At 45.7% G+C, this 17,430-nt stretch overlaps 1 protein-coding gene and 1 long non-coding RNA gene across 2 annotated transcripts in view; one reads left to right on the top strand and one right to left on the bottom strand.

The window, feature by feature from the left end:
- Positions 1-16,845, bottom strand: part of LOC135564321 (uncharacterized) — a 44,855-nt gene extending 28,010 nt beyond the window's left edge. The window contains exon 1 of the long non-coding RNA XR_010460921.1: positions 16,755-16,845. This is a non-coding gene — a long non-coding RNA (uncharacterized LOC135564321). The remainder of the gene's footprint in view (positions 1-16,754) is intronic.
- The window catches only part of ncanb (neurocan b), a 180,364-nt gene that overhangs the window by 130,785 nt on the left and 32,149 nt on the right, over positions 1-17,430 (top strand). Inside the window, exon 11 of the mRNA XM_029632404.2 lies at positions 15,546-15,659. Within this exon, the coding sequence (XP_029488264.1) occupies positions 15,546-15,659 (114 nt within the window). The remainder of the gene's footprint in view (positions 1-15,545; positions 15,660-17,430) is intronic.

The raw sequence follows: 17,430 nt of genomic DNA, 5'->3' as shown, positions 1-17,430 counted from the left end.
CAGAGTTGCTTCCTTTGATGTTCGCTAGTATACATTATTTTTTATACAATAGGCTGGATCCACTTCCACCTATCAATGGTCCATTGATCTCTCTATAGATTACAAGTCAGACAGCCTGTGGCAACAGCCCAGTGATTCTGTACATACATACTAGTACTTCCAGTTCCTCTGTTCACACTGATCCTCTCTATATCTACTCACCAGTCACCCTTCCCCTCCCCCATACACATCCATCAGCCCAGGGCCCACACTCACACACATGCACGGACACACGGACGCACACTCACACTTGCACAGACTCACACACACACACACACACACACACTCACACACTTACACGGACACACACACACACACACACACACACTAGAGCTGTCAACAGCTCACCAGCAGCTATTGAGCTGACATTTGGTTTGGACAAGCAGTTGTTCAACAGAAGAGTATCCATTTAGGTGTGAGAGGAGGGAAGTATCAATGGTTTGGCGAGACCTAATAGCAGTCAACCATCTGAGGTCCAGAACTCTGACCACTTTAGGGCTGATTTCTGATCCAGACTGGTTCTTTGTCCCGCTACTATAGCTTGTGAATACAGTATGATATATAGTGTGTGTGTGTTGGGAAGGTACCGTAAGTAAGCATTTCACTGTTAGTCTACACCTGTTGTTTACCACGCATGCAACTAATACAATTTGATTAGATGATAATACCAGGGTTGGGGTCAATTCAATGGAGTAAAGGAATGTACTAATGTTCCAATTCAGGAAATGAAAAGCCTAATTTATTATTTATTTAATACAGATTCTTTCAGTTCTTGAAATGGAATTGACCCTGGACAAGATCTGATACAAGACCTCCTGGTCTACTCTCTCCCACTCCCTGTATTCCTGTCCTAAACACGTCTCCCTGTACTCCTGTCCTAAACACGTCTCCCTGTCCTCCTGTCCTAAACACGTCTCCCTGAACTACTGTCCAAAACACGTCTCCCTGTACACCTGTCCTAAACATGTCTCCCTGTACTCCTGTCCTAAACATGTCTCCCTGTACTCCTGTCCTAAACACGTCTCCCTGTACTCCTGTCCTAAACACGTCTCCCTGTAATCCTGTCCTAAACACGTCTCCATGTACTCCTGTCCTAAACACATCTCCCTGTACTCCTGTCCTAAACACGTCTCTATGTACTCCTGTCCTAAACACGTCTCCCTGTACTCCTGTCCTAAACATGTCTCCCTGTACTCCTGTCCTAAACATGTCTCCCTGTACTCCTGTCCTTAACACGTTTCCCTGTACTCCTGTCCTAAACACGTCTCCCTGTACTCCTGTCCTAAACATGTCTCCCTGTATTCCTGTCTTAAACATGTCTCCATGTAGTCCTGCCCTAAACACGTCTCCCTGTATTCCTGTCCTAAACATGTCTCCCTGTATTCCTGTCCTAAACATGTCTCCCTGTACTCCTGTCCTAAACACGTGTCCATGTAGTCCTGTCCTAAACACGTCTCCATGTACTAGACCCTTTTCTTAACATCATTTGATCAGGGAAATGTGTCGGCATTTAGTTTCCCGCCCTCTCCCTCTCTCGCTCCCTCTCTCTCGCTCCCTCTCTCTCTCTCCCCTCCCTCCCTTCCTCTCTCCCTCTCTCGCTCTCTCTCTCTCCCCTCCCTCCCTTCCTCTCTCCCTCTCTCGCTCCCTCTCTCTCCCCTCTCTCCCTTCCTCTCTCCCTTCCTCTCTCCCTCTCTCTCCCCTCTCTCCCTTCCTCTCTCCCCCTCCGCCATGTCTTTTTTGTCCTTCCCGCCTCCCCTCTGACAATCCCACTTCTCTCTGCAATCCATAAAGCATTATTGTTGAAAAGGCGAGACTATTCACATTTTCCAAAGCAATTACGGGAGAGACAATCAACAGCAACAAGACGACGCATGTTCCTCTGAAAGAAGCTAATTTATCCTTCAAATGTTGAATAGTAATAAAATATAGTCGGAGGAGACGGACGCCAATGAATTTCAATGCACTCTCAAACTGTCATGAGGTTGTGTTGGCAGACGGCTGTATTTTGGATCCTCTCAGGGTACTGTTTGCAGGCTTGTGGCATTTTAAGTGGGCTGCCAGTATCGCCCCGTCGCGGCCCGCCGCATAGTCGATACACTTCACAGAATTTTAAGTGGCAGAAACAATCCTTGAGAACAGCTTTGTAATGATCCTTTTAAGATGCTGTCAAGTAAATTGTTATCATTAGGTGTCAAGGTCAACAAATGCAATCCAGAGATGTTGACTTGCTAAATGTGAAAGTGTTTTAGTTTTCATTCATGTGGCCGTATCAGTGTGAATGTTAACTGAGGTGGGTGATGGTTTCTTTGTTGTGGATGAGGGGTTATTTCCTGGGGGGGTTGATTGCCTCTAGATTACCTAGATGGATAGTAGAGACAATAATGGCTTTCCTAGAACGTTGGTATAGTATAGTATGAGTGTCTGTGTTATGAATGGCCAACTGAGATAGATAGTGAAGTCACTGTGAGAGAGAGAGAGAGAGAGAGAGAGAGAGAGAAAAATGGTGGATGAGAGGGAGGGAGAGAGAGAGAAATGGTGGATGAAAGGGAGGGAGAGAGAGAGAGAAATGGTGGATGAAAGGGAGGGAGAGAGAGAGAGAAATGGTGGATGAGAGGGAGAGAGAGAGAGAAATTGTGGATGAGAGGGAGGGAGAGAGAGAAATGGTGGATGAAAGGGCGGGAGAGAGAGAGAAATGGTGGATGAGAGGGAGGGAGAGAGAGAGAGAAATGGTGGATGAGAGGGAGGGAGAGAGAGAGAGAAATGGTGGATGAGAGGGAGGGAGGGAGGGAGAGAGAGAGAAATGGTGGATGAGAGGGAGGGAGAGAGAGAGAAAAATGGTGGATGAGAGGGAGGGAGAGAGAGAGAAATGGTGGATGAGAGGGAGGGAGAGAGAGAGAGAAATGGTGGATAAAAGGGAGGGAGAGAGAGAGAAATGGTGGATGAAAGGGAGGGAGAGAGAGAGAGAAATGGTGGATGAGAGGGAGGGAGAGAGAGAGAAATTGTGGATGAGAGGGAGGGAGAGAGAGAGAGAAATGGTGGATGAAAGGGCGGGAGAGAGAAATGGTGGATGAGAGGGAGGGAGAGAGAGAGAGAAATGGTGGATGAGAGGGAGGGAGAGAGAGAGAAATGGTGGATGAGAGGGAGGGAGAGAGAGATAAATGGTGGATGAGAGGGAGGGAGGGAGAGAGAGAGAAATGGTGGATGAAAGGGAGGGAGAGAGAGAGAGAAATGGTGGATGAAAGGGAGGGAGAGAGAGAGAGAAATGGTGGATGAGAGGGAGGGAGAGAGAGAGAGAAATTGTGGATGAGAGGGAGGGAGAGAGAGAAATGGTGGATGAAAGGGCGGGAGAGAGAGAGAAATGGTGGATGAGAGGGAGGGAGAGAGAGAGAGAAATGGTGGATGAGAGGGAGGGAGAGAGAGAGAGAAATGGTGGATGAGAGGGAGGGAGGGAGGGAGAGAGAGAGAAATGGTGGATGAGAGGGAGGGAGAGAGAGAGAAAATGGTGGATGAGAGGGAGGGAGAGAGAGAGAAATGGTGGATGAGAGGGAGGGAGAGAGAGAGAGAAATGGTGGATAAAAGGGAGGGAGAGAGAGAGAATGGTGGATGAAAGGGAGGGAGAGAGAGAGAGAATGGTGGATGAGAGGGAGGGAGAGAGAGAGAAATTGTGGATGAGAGGGAGGGAGAGAGAGAGAGAAATGGTGGATGAAAGGGCGGGAGAGAGAGAAATGGTGGATGAGAGGGAGGGAGAGAGAGAGAGAAATGGTGGATGAGAGGGAGGGAGAGAGAGAGAGAAATGGTGGATGAGAGGGAGGGAGAGAGAGATAAATGGTGGATGAGAGGGAGGGAGGGAGAGAGAGAGAAATGGTGGATGAGAGGGAGGGAGAGAGAGTGAGAAATGGTGGATGAAAGGGAGGGAGAGAGAGAGAGAAATGGTGGATGAGAGGGAGGGAGAGAGAGAGAGAAATGGTGGATGAAAGGGAGGGAGAGAGAGAGAGAAATGGTGGATGAAAGGGAGGGAGAGAGAGAGAAATGGTGGATGAGAGGGAGGGAGAGAGAGAGAGAAATGGTGGATGAGAGGGAGGGAGAGAGAGAGAAATGGTGGATGAGAGGGAGGGAGAGAGAGAAATGGTGGATGAGAGGGAGGGAGAGAGAGAAAATGGTGGATGAGAGGGAGGGAGAGAGAGAGAGAAATGGTGGATGAGAGGGAGGGAGAGAGAGAGAAATGGTGGATGAGAGGGAGGGAGAGAGAGAGAGAAATGGTGGATGAGAGGGAGGGAGAGAGAGAGAAATGGTGGATGAGAGGGAGGGAGAGAGAGAGAAATGGTGGATGAAAGGGCGGGAGAGAGAGAGAGAGAAATGGTGGATGAGAGGGAGGGAGCGAGAGAGAGAGAAATGGTGGATGAGAGGGAGGGAGAGAGAGAGAGAGAAATGGTGGATGAAAGGGAGGGAGAGAGAGAGAGAGAAATGGTGGATGAGAGGGAGGGAGAGAGAGAGAGAGAAATGGTGGATGAAAGGGAGGGAGAGAGAGAGAAATGGTGGATGAGAGGGAGGGAGAGAGAGAGAGAAATGGTGGATGAGAGGGAGGGAGAGAGAGAGAGAAATGGTGGATGAGAGAGAGAGAGAGAGAGAGTTACTGTATGTGAAATATGGCCTCTCTACTCTCCCCAGACCTCGGACAATAATGAAGTGATGACAAGGTCTCTGCACGGCGGTTGCGGTGCGCTGCGTCTGAGACGTGTGTTGTGGTGGGGGGTTTTATTCCTACTCTTTGGAGGAATGGGGTTTCTGTGACTGCCATTGCTGCAAAGGGTAGGGGTTGGTGAGGGAGGATGTGTGTGTGTGTGTGTATGGTCGCTGCGCAAAACATCCTCAATGAACTTCTCTATCCCTGCATGGCAAATGGCGTCTGTCTGCCTTTGTCACATGACTTTACATTTTTCATCATTAAGACTTGAACCCAGACAGCAGCACAATTGTAGAGTAGGGAGAGAGAGTGTGTGGATGAGATAGAGATGATAGAAGTTCAAATATAACCAAGGAACATGTTTAATGCCGGTCTCTGACTGAGAGAAAGTCCTTGGTCATGATATTGATCCTTTCTTCGCCTCCTATCTTAGATTCTACTCTGTGGACTCTGACTCTGAGCCCAGTGGAGAAACCTGCTGGGAATCATTGGCGTGAAGATGTTGATTGAGTCTAAGATCTCATTTATAAAAGAGGGAGCTGTTTACTTTTTATTTGGCTCCGCGTTTACAAATTCCCCGGCTCGAATTGAAAGCATAAATCTTGCCGTGGTGAAGTGGGGTTAAAATCCTTGTTGTAACGAAAGCCCACGAGGGGGTTGATGGAGAACAGATATCATAAGTCCCACATGTCAGGCCAAGATTTACAGCTCTGTTGGTGATGGCACATCCGTCTTTTACAAGCCAATCACAAGACAAATAAACTCCTCTTCCTTTTGCCTTTTACAACTCAGAGTGGCCATGATGGGGGCTAGGAGACAGAAAACAGGCGCCTTCGGGCAATCAGCAGGCTGTCTTGTGATCTGCATGTGTTACGAGTTCATTTACCAGTCAGGTTTTTGAGTACTGCGAGTTGTATCGTAAGAGAGGAAGAGTCGGAAGCTCTTTTTGCTCTTTCTAAAACAGCACAAAGGACAGCGTTTTCTGGGCAATGTATCAAACTGAAAACTCAGGACATTATTCTTCCGTAACGCTCGTCGTCGTAAGGAAGAGTGGACCAAAGCGCAGCGTGGAAAGTGTTCATGATCTTTATTGTCAAGAATCACTAGAACAAAAATTATTTATACAAAAACAAAAAGTTCCGTCAGGCACAGACACTAAACGGAAAACAACACCCCACAAAACCCAAACGGGAAATGGCAACATATATATGATCCCCATTCAGAGACCATGATAGACAGCTGCCTCTGATTGGGAACTACACTAGGCAAAAACAACAAAGAAATAGAAAACATAGATTCTCCCACCCGAGTCACACCCTGACCTAACCAAACATAGAGAATAAATAAGGATCTCTAAGGTCAGGGCGTGAACACCTTCTCCTTTCCTATGTCATTAAGAGGTGTACAATGGGTATTTTGTTGTAACCTAGTGTGTAAATCACCCAAGGTGTGTTTGGTACCTACAGGCTGCGTTTTCATCGTAGGGACTGTTAAACTGTATTTTGTGCAGAAGAAACATACAGTGGACAATTATGAGGAAATCTCAGATTTATCACACTGGACCTAAAATGTGTTGAATTTATAGAACCAACGGAGTGCTTCTGTGACGCCCTGTCCAGCCATCAGAGCCCTTCCCCCAGTGAGTATTCCTATACATTTCAGGACTTGCAAACAGACGATGATGAAGAGCTGCAGCCATGCCCGTTGGACGAATGATCGCATCTCCTTGGAAACCAAACACCGATCAACAAAGACTTATCCTACCCAAACCGAAGAATCCTCCCAGAGGTCCTGCAGGAACGCACTGTTTGCATTCGAGACTAACTTACTGAGTTCACAATACATCCCAGGCTGGGATCGGAGAAAGAACGAGTATTTCTGTCTGTAATAAAGCCCTTTTGTGGGGGAAAACTCATTCTGATTGGCTGGTCCTGCCTCCCCAGTGAGTTGGCTGCCTTCAGGCTCACCAATGGTGCCCCTGTCCAGTCATGTGAAATCCACGGATTAGGGCTTAATGAGTTCATTTAAATTGACTGATTTCCTTTGATGAACTGTAACTCTTTGAAATTCGAAATTGTTGCATGTTTGCGTTTAGATTTTTGTTCAATTACTGTATATTGTTGATAGTATTAACACTATATTGGTTAATGATAACTACTGACATGATAACCCTCAATGGTGCCCCTCGTGGACTTGCCAAGTCTGCTCTCTCTCCTCTCTCTCGCTCTGGCAATTTCACACCCATCTCATCTGGGCTGAGACTGTACATTTGTCAATGGAACACCGGCCCAGTTTGTGTGGCTTCTCTCGCTCGCTCTCTCCCTCTCTCCCTCTCTTCTCTGCCAGCTGATGAACGAACTTCACAATCCTCCAACCGGGTGCTCTTGGGGTCCTTGGGAACAGAGCATAGCTTCTAGGCATCCAGGACTGCCTGTGTTGTCCTTGGGAGGAAGCCAGAGAAGGCTGGGCAGCAGCCCCCCTTCACCGTCCACCACCTGCCCCGACTATAGTCTATGCCCAGTTAGCCAGCTGGGCTGGGTGGACACTGAGTGGCCACTGAATGGGCTCTCTGGCTGCTCTCTGCTCTCCCTTGTTATGTCTGCTGTGTCTGGAGCTGGAAGAGATGGAGGGGAGACACTCCAGAGGCCAGGCCCAGCAGTATGTTTATATTTCTGGTTTGTTATAGTTAAGAGTCAAATGCTGTACTGCATGGGCGTCAGATTGAGCTGGGCCAAGCCAAGTCTACTATGAAGGATTGTGCTATCACGGTACATTCTGCTCAGTGGTGGTCGGTGCCATTTAAGATGAGGGATGATAATATTTTTTTTCATGAGCATGGCCTTATTTCTATTACAGCATATTGGATGACTGTCATTTATATTCCATTCACCCAGCTCAATGTAACATCGACAGGTTTTTCAACAGAATCGGCGCAATAAATACACCTCTAATCACACACACAGTTCACTTTCATAGCAGCCACATAATAATACAAACAGCTTGTTGTATATATAATTTGTTCTCGCATCTATCTACGCGCTCTCCTCCTCTCACTTTTTCCCTTCACTTGTGGACTTCAGTGCACAACACATCAGCTGTCTGTGACAAGGCGAAAAAAACATTCTAAGCCATATCATGATCACTAACCGCTACACACAGCCAACATCATTGTCATGTCATAGTCAACATATCTACTAGAACTAAAGCATTAGTAAACCCACTACAATCATGCAGTGCAGAGTAGTCAGCAGCAAGCAGTTTAGCAGTTACAGTGGCAGGCCTTGACTTGAAAGAGTTCCAGTGTTGGATAGCCATAGCAAACTATGTTTAAACCAGATGTTTGAGTAGGCTAAACCAACTAGCTGTATTCGATGCTAGCTAAGAAAGTGAAAGTGAAAAAAATATATACTGCGAAATATAGCTCTCTCTCTTGCTTCACCTTAATTTTGGAATAATTAATTTGTCTAAAACGTTTCAACTATTGTCTTTCTCTTTCTTTTAGTCAACTACTCACCACATTTTATGCACTGCAGTGCTAGCTAGCTGTATCTTATGCTTTCAGTACTAAATTAATTCTCTGATCCTTTGTTTGGGTGGACAACATGTCAGTTAATTTTGCAAGAGTTCTGATAGGTTGGAGGACGTCCTCCAGAAGTTGTCATAATTACTGTGTCAGTCTATGGAAGTGGGTGAGAACCATGAGCCTCCTAGGTTTTGTATTGAAGTCAATATACCCAGAGGAGGACAGAAGCTAGCTGTCCTCCGGCTACACCATGATGCTACCCTACAGAGTGCTGTTGAGGCTACTGTAGACCTTCATTGCAAAATAGTGTGTTGTTATAAATGATTTGGTGACATATGAATATATTTAGTATATTTTTAACTGAAAAGGATAACTTTTTCATGAAAAATGAAATTCACTGAGGAGCCTCCACTGATTATTCTGCATAGTCAGCTGAATGAATAAAGGCTGTAAGAGTAGTCTAGGTCTGGAAGACAAGTAGAGGCCATCCACGTCGCTCCGGCCAAACGCCCTGCCCACTAGCACTTCTTATCCGCAAGGAGTCTGGATTTGTTTTCCTACCCGACGTCTGTTCCGAGGACTTTAGGGCAACAGTCCTACGTTAAAAGGGCTCAGATAATAAGCTGTTCCAAGGATGTGTGGACTTGAAAGGACAAAGACCACCTACAGAACTAAGCCAACCTTAGAGAACCTAACAAAATTAGCATCGAATTTCAATGTGAAGGTGACGACCTACACCCCGGAAAGATGAATTTTGACTACCAGCCAGAATATAGCATGAGCTTAAAGTATGGCAACTTGGTATGAACTTTGAACTCTTATTCACTCCAGAAGTGATACCTCCTAGCCATTGAGTTAGCAGCAGTCTCTAAACGTGGGCTAGGAGTGGACGGACAGAGTATCCATTCTACCACGCTCCAGTTCACCACTAGACATTCTTCAGAGGACCAGAGATCCATAAAGGACAAACCGGCCTTCCATCAACGATCAATCTACCGAAGCGCAGCTCAGAGTAAATATTTATTGCATTCTCATTTTTCAAACGGGTGGTTATTTAGAATGCATAGGATTCTGTATTTACGATAGCATAGCGTCTCCCTTTGTTACTCAGTCTTCCAGCTCTTTCACTCAAACCCAACCCCCTCTCTTTGTGTAACCAGCTGTCGTATCTGTTCCGTCCACCAGGGACGTTTTCTTTGTGACATAATAGGTCCATCAATGTATGATTCATTCTGTGTATATGATTCATTCTGGGTATAGTAGTTAGGTATTTAGTAAATAAATAATTAAACCCAATTTTGTATTGCTGATTCAACTTGTTAGCCGGGGTTCGTGAAGATAACCAAGAATTTACCACTTTCAGATGAGACTTAACAAGGTGACGATTAAATATTGACTGCTATGGATGTAAAAGATTACTAGGTCTTTAAGAGTTTATTCGGAAGATAACAGCTCTATAAAAATTATTTCGTGGTGCCTCGACTTTCTAGTTAATTATCTACCTGATTAGCTTAATCATGTAATATTAATTACAGAGAAATTATTTTATAGAATATCATGTCATATCACTTAATCCGGCATAGCCAAAGACACGACACATGTCTAGTGAGTATGCAGGCCATGGGGGAACTGGAACATTTTCAGCTTCCAGGTATTGTGTACAGATCCTTGCAACATGAGGAAGTGCATTATCATGCTGAAACATGAGGTGATGGAGGTGGATGAATGGCATGACAATGGGCCTCATGATATCGTCACGGTATCTCTGTACATTCAAATTGCCATCAATAAAATGCAATTGTGTTCATTGTCCGTAGATTATGCCTGCCCATACCATAACCCACCTCCACCATGGGGCAAACTGTTCACAACATTAACATCGGTAAACCGCTCACCCACACAACGCCATAAACCTGGTCAGCGGTTGTGAGGCCAGTTGGACGTACTGCCAAATGATCTGAAACGACGTTGGCACGACAATGGGTTTCTTATGGTAGAGAAATTAACATTCAGTTCTCTGGCAACAGCTCTGGTGGACATTCCTACAGTCAGCATGTCAATTGCATAATCCCTCAAAACTTGAAACATTTGTGGCATTGTGTTGTGACAAAACTGTAAATTTTAGAGTGACCTTTTATTGTCCCCAGCACAAGGTGCACCTGTGTAATGATCATGCTGTTTAATCAGCTTCTTGATATTCCACACTTGTAAAATGGATGGATTATCTTGACAATCTTTACATTTTGTGTTTATATTTTTGTACAGTGTACATAGGGCAGTCCCTAAGTTGCAGGGTAGAGTACCCGGTGGTAGCCGGTTATTGACAGTGACTGAGAGGCAGAGTAGGGTACTGGGCAGACTACTAGGCGAAGGCGATCTAGTGGTGACTGTTTAACAGATGGTAGCTGGATGAACAGGCATTGGCTCGGGTGGCTGAACTCCATGATAATCTTCTTGGCCTTCCTGTAGATGTCCTGGAGGGCAGGTAGTGTGCCCCCGATGCGTTGGGCTGACCGCTCCAGCTCTGAGGTAGCAGACGTGCAATTGCCGTAGCAGGCGGTGATTGAGCTGTTGCACCTTCACCACGCTGTCGGTGTGAAGGGACCATTTCAGGACCTCAGTGATGTGCGCACCGAGGAACTTCTGGAGCTTCTGATCCTCTCCACTGCAGCTCCTTCGATGTAGACGGGGGCGTGCTCTATCTGCCGTCTCCTGTAGTCTACGATCAGCTACATCATTTTGTTGATGTTGAGGGGGTGTTTACTTTCCTGGCACAGCTCCACCAAGACACTCCTCCTCTCTGTCGGCTGTCTTGTTGCTGTTGGTAATCAGACCTACCACTGTTGTGTCGTTAGCAAACTTGATGATTGAGTTGGAGATGTTCATGGGTGAACAGAGAGTAAAGGAGGGCGCTGAGCATGCATCCCTATGTGTTGAGAATCAGTATGGCGGAGGTGTTGTTGACTACCTTCACCACCTTTGGTCAGCTGGTCAGGAAGTTCAGGGTCCAGTTGCACAGAGAGGGGTTCAGACTCAGGTCCCTGAGCTTAGATGAGCTTGAAGGGCACTATGATATTGAAGGCTGCGCTGTAGTCGATGAAGAGCATTCCTATATAGGTATTCCTCTTGTCCAGGTGGGATAGGGCAGTGTGGAGTGCGATTGAGATTGTGTCATCTGTGGATCTGTTGGGAAGGTATGCAAATTGGACTGGGTCTAGGGTTTCCGGCATGATGGTGTTGATGTGAGCCATGACCAGCCTTTCAAAGCACTTCATGGCTACCGAAGTGAGTGCTACGGGGCGGTAATCATTTAGGCATTTTACCTTCACTTTCTTGGGCACGGGGACTATGGTGGTCTGTTTGAAACATGTAGGTATTACAGACTCGGTCAGGGAGAGGATGAATATGTCAGTGAAGACACTTGCCAGTTGGTCCGCGCATGCTTTTAGTACACGTCCTAGTAATCCGTCTGGCCCAGGGGCTTTGCGTGATCACACAGTCGTCCGGAACAGCTGGTGCACTCATGCATGCTTCAGTGTTGCTTGCCTTGAAGCGAGCATAAAAGGCATTTAACTCGTCTGGTAGGCTCCCGTCATTGGACAACTCTCGCGGCTGGGTTTCCCGTTGTAGTCCTTAATATTTTTCAAGCCCTGCTACATCTGACGAGCATCAGAGCTGGTGTAGTAGGATTCAATCTTAGTCCTGTATTGACGCTTTGCCTGTTTGGTGGTTCATCTGAGGGCAGAGCAGAATTTCTTTTAAGTGTCCTGATTAGTGTCCCACTCCTTGAAAGCAGCAGCTCTAGCCTTTAGCTCGGGGCAGATGTTGCCTGTAATTCATGGCTTCTGGTTTGGGTATGTACGTACGGTCACATTGGGGATGACGTCGTCAATGCACTTATTGATGAAGCCGGTGACTGAGGTGCTATACTCCTCAATGCCATTGGATGAATCCCGGAACATATAGACAAAGCTTGTAAGCAGGAATCAGTAGGATAGAATTATGGTCAGATTTTCCAAATGGAAGGAGAGGGAGAGCTTTGTATGCATCTCTGTGTGTGGAGTAAAGGTGGTCTAGAGTTTTTTTTCCTCTGGTTACACATGTGACATGCTGGTATAAATTAGGTAAAACAGATTTTAAGTTTGCCTGCATTAAAGTCCCCGGCCACTAGGAGCGCCACTTCTGGATGAGCATTTTCTTGTTTGCTTATGGCCTTATACTGTGCGTAAGTGCGTACTTAGTGCCAGCATCGGTTTGTGGTGGTAAATAGACAGTTACGAATAATATAGATGAGAACTCTCTTGGTTGATAGTGTGGTCTACAGCTTGTCATGAGGTATTCTACCTCAGGCGAGCAATATCTTGAGACCTCTTTAATATTAGACATCGCGCACCAGCAGTTATTGCCAAATAGACACCCAGCCCAGCCCCTCATCTTACCAGACGTAGCTGCTCTGTCCTGTCGATGCACGGAGAAGCCAGCCAGCTCTGTGTTATCCGTGTCGTCGTTCAGCCACGTCTCAGTGAAACATAAGATATTACAGCTATTAATGTTTCGTTGGTCGGATAGTCTTCATCGTAGATTGTCCCATTTTTTTCCAATGATTGCACATTGGCCAATAATACGGAGGGAAGTGATGCTTTCCCTACTTGTCGGCAAATTCTTACAAGGCACCCCGCACTCCTCCCCCTTTTCCTATGTCTTTTCTTCACGCTGATGACGGGGATTTGGGCCTTGTCATGACAAAGCAGTATATCCTTCGCTTCAGACTCATTAAGAACTTCTTCTTCTGCAATCCCGTTAACGGGATGATATGACAACAGCCAAATTCAAAACAACAGGAATCTCATGACTAAAATTCCTTAAACATACATGTATCTTATAACGTTTTAAAGATAATCTTGTTTTTAATCCCACCACCGTGTCCGATTTCAAATAGGCTTTACAGTGAAATCACCACAAACAATTATGTTAGGTCATTACCAAGCCAAAGAAAAACTTTGCCATTTTGCCATTTTTCCTGCCAAAGAGAGGAGTCACAAAAAGCACAAATAGAGATAAAAACGAATCACTAACCTTTGATGATCTTCGTCAGATGACACTCATAGGACTTCATGTTACACAATACATGCATGTTTTGTTTGATAAAGTTCATATTTATATCAAAACATCTGAGTTTACATTGGCACGTTACGTTCACTAGTTCCAAAAACATCCAGTGATTTTGCATAGCCACATCGATTCAACAGATATACTCATCATAAATGTAGATGATAATACAAGTTATACACATGGAATTATAGATATACCTCTCCTTAATGCAACCGCTGTGTCAGATTTTAAAAAAACTTTATCGAAAAGCAAACCATGCAATAATCTGAGACGGCGCTCAGAAAAATAATCAAATTAGCCGCCATGTTGGAGTCAACAGAAACCAGAAATCACATTATAAATATTCCCTTACCTTTGATGATCTTCATCCGAATTCACTCCCAGGAATCACAGTTCCACAAAAGATGCTTGATTTGTTCGATAATGTCCGTTATTTATGTCCAAGTAGTTACTTTTGTTAGCGCGTTAGGTGCACATATCCAAACGCTCGTGCATTACTTCGGACAAAAACTTCAAAAAGTTATATTACAGGTCGAAGAAACATTTCAAACTAAGTATAGAATCAATCATTAGGATGTTTTTATCATAAATCTTCAATAAATTACCAACCGGAGAAATCCTTTGTGTCTAGAGGAGCAACGGAACGCAGGGCAATATCATGTGGAATGCTCATGACCAGGAAATGGCTCTCTGCCAGTAACCTGACTCATTCAGCTCTTATTCAGTCCCACAACACAGTAGAAGCCTCATTCATTCATATCCCACTGTGAATTCAATAGGGCCTTGGTTGAAAATCGACCAACCTCAGATTTCTCACTTCCTGTTTGGATTTCTTCTCAGGTTTTTGCCTGCCATATGAGTTCTGTTATACTCACAGACATCATTCAAACAGTTTTAGAAACTTCAGAGTGTTTCTATCCAATAATATAATAACAATATGCATATATTAGCAACTGAGACTGAGGAGCAGGCCGTTTACTCTGGGCACCTCTGGGCACCTTTCATCCAAGCTACTCAATACTGCCCCTGCAGCCATAAGAAGTTAAAGAAAATATCTTTGTCCAGTTCGAGGTGAGTAATCGCTGTCCTTATGTCCAGAAGCTCTTTTCGGTCATAAGAGAAAGTAGCAGCAACATTATGTACAACATGAGTCACAGACAATGTGAAAAAACAAACAAAATAGCACGGTTGGTTAGGAGCCCGTAAAACGGGAGCCATCCCCTCTGGCGCCATTATATATCAATGAGGATTCTTACAGACTCCGAGAACCATAAAAAACGTGATCGCTGTTTTACCACATACTTGTCTCCTTCCCCCTCGCCCGGGCCCCCAAGATACACTCAGATGTTCTGAGGGCAAAGGATGCTGGGACACCAGCTGTGGATTTAATGATTTTGCCCCCAGGCCTCAGATCAGAAGTGAGAGAAATATAATTCTGTCTCTACATAGAGAGGAGAGCCATGACCTCAAAACGCCTCCGCAAAGTGTGTGTGTGTGTGTGTGCGTGCGTGTGCGTGTGTATGCGTAAGTGCGCATGCTTTCCTGTTAAACTTTGAGTTTGTTCATCTGTATCATAGGCACTTGCAGCAATTTTACATAAATACAGTACTGTATGTGTCACTACAAATCTATACATATTCATTCTAGCATGATTGCGTGGGTGTAAATATCTAAATATCAAACAAATCCAACATCAAACTGCCTCCTCCCAGGATCCTCTCCCTGCCTGTGGAGCCTAGAACCTGTCCAGGTTTGACAGCACAGTGTGAAGCACATCCTGCATGCGCATCACAATTAGCATCAAGCGCTCCACTGCTTCTCCGCCTACTTATTGATGGACTGCTGAGTCAATGCTTTTAATTACAACTACTCTAAACAGCTCAGATCTCTCCGAAAAGTTAGATCTCTGTTGCTTCTCTGGTCGGATGGGTAAGTGATAGTGGCAGGCAATTTGTGCCATGTCCTGTGACTCCGGTGTTGTAACTGATCCTGTCTCCTCGTGTGTCCTTGTCTCCTTGTGTCCCCTTGGTCGTATACATTAGGTCATGCAACGCTTTCAAAAGTTTTGAAAAAGAAAATGAGCATTTCTTATTAGATAAGCCAAGGTGGTCGCTCCCTGTTTCAGTCTGTTGTCTTTAGTTTGGTGCCTAATGAGCACGTCCCTTGTGTCTCCTTTTTACCTGACAGACATCGACGACTGCCAGTCCAACCCGTGTCAGAACGGAGGCACCTGCATCGATGAGATCAACTCCTTCGTGTGCCTGTGTCTGCCCAGCTACGGTGGAGCCACGTGTGAGAAAGGTAACGTTTTCATCACGTAACACCTCTGTCGCTAACCCACATCCCCGGGGAAAGGAGGAAGTGGTTGAAATGTATCAGTGCAGAAGCTTATGACAGAACAACACCTGTTCTCAGCTGCAGTCCCTCAAGGAGGAAGAATCCCTAGTGGGTATGAACGCAGCTACACCACTTCAAAATTATAAACGTTATTTTTGCGCTTCCATTACATGAAAGCAGTCACATTGCCCTCAAACAGAATTGTCTGACAATCACAATACTAGACAGAGGTCTATTTAAAGCACTGAGAGAAATACAGAGTGAGAGTGGGAAAGGAGAGAGGGCAAGTAGGAAAGCTAGAGATGGACAAGGTGTGTGGAAAGAGGAATGGGGCCCAGAGAGAGGGTCCATAGCCCCTCCATTCCGAGCCCTATGCCACGTACCCCTGCCACAGCCACAGCACTCATACAGATGAGATATTGAAGAGGCTATGGACCCTGGCTTCTCCCTTCACATGTGATCTCACTCACTCACTCACTCACTCACTCACTCACTCACTCACTCACTCACTCACTCACTCACTCACTCACTCACTCACTCACTCACTCACTCACTGCTCTGATTCTGGGGGTTTTCCTCAATGTGTATGTGTCTGCCCATCTACGTTGGAGCCACGTGTGAGAAAGGTAACGTTTTTATCCCGTAACACCTCTGTCGCTAACCCACATCCCCGGGGAAAGGAGGAAGTGGTTGAAATGTATCAGTGCAGAAGCTTATGACAGAACGAACACCTGTTCTCAGCTGCAGTCCCTCAAGGAGGAAGAATCCCTAGTGGGTATGAACGCAGCTACACCACTTCAAAATTATAAACGTTATTTTGCGCTTCCATTACATGAAAGCAAGTCTAGGAAAGATAGCCAGCCACATAGCCCTCAAACAGAATTGTCTGATAATCACAATACTTTAGAAGGTGGTTTCTTTGAAGCACTGACAGAAAGACAAAGTGATAAAGGAAAGAGATAAGGTGAGAAAAAATATAAATAAATCAAAAGGTAGGGAGAATAAGCTATACAAGTTGGTCCATAAATAGACCTGGACAGTGGACTAATGCATATTTACCACAGTAGAAGCCCAATGTCTGGTAACTGTATCCCAGCTCCCTCTTCCTGCAGAGCTCTTTCAGGGTAATGGGCCTTTACAAATCTCTACGGCAGCGAGAGAGGGAAAGAAAGAAAGTGAAAGATGGGCAAGATGTGTGGAAAGAGGAAGGAAAGGAGGATGGGTCCCAGCGAGAGAAAAACAAACAAAAAAGGACAGTGGTGTGTGTGTGTCTGTGTGTGTGTGTGGAGCCTAGTCAGTTACGTGTGTGTGGAGATGGACAGACAAGTGCCAGTGAGGCGTAGAGGGTTGAGGCTCAGTGAGTGTGTGTGTGATTGCTCTGCTAGAGCGAGACTGGCCTCTTCACCAGGACCTCCCCTCCAATCAGAGCCCTACGCCATGTGCCCCTCACCAGCCTGCCTGCCACACCAGAGCACTCATACAGATGAGCTATTGAAGAGGCGATGGACTCTGGCATACACACACACACACACACTCTCTCTCTCTCTCTCTCTCTCTCTCTCACACACACACACATACACACACTGCTCCGACTCTGGGTGTTTACCTCACGGTGCAGCGAGGACCCTGCTGTGTAGCTATCGTCATGGTTGACTTGGAGCAGCAGGCTTGAGAAGAGAGGAGAGGCTGTGGCTGCCATCCCTCTCTCGCCGCTTAATAAGACCACACATAAATG

The sequence above is a fragment of the Oncorhynchus nerka genome, linkage group LG24, assembly GCF_034236695.1.
Source record: "Oncorhynchus nerka isolate Pitt River linkage group LG24, Oner_Uvic_2.0, whole genome shotgun sequence".
Taxonomy (NCBI): Eukaryota; Metazoa; Chordata; class Actinopteri; order Salmoniformes; family Salmonidae; genus Oncorhynchus; species Oncorhynchus nerka.
Note: the sequence above shows the minus strand (reverse complement) of the source record. Positions and strands in the feature narration are given on the sequence as shown.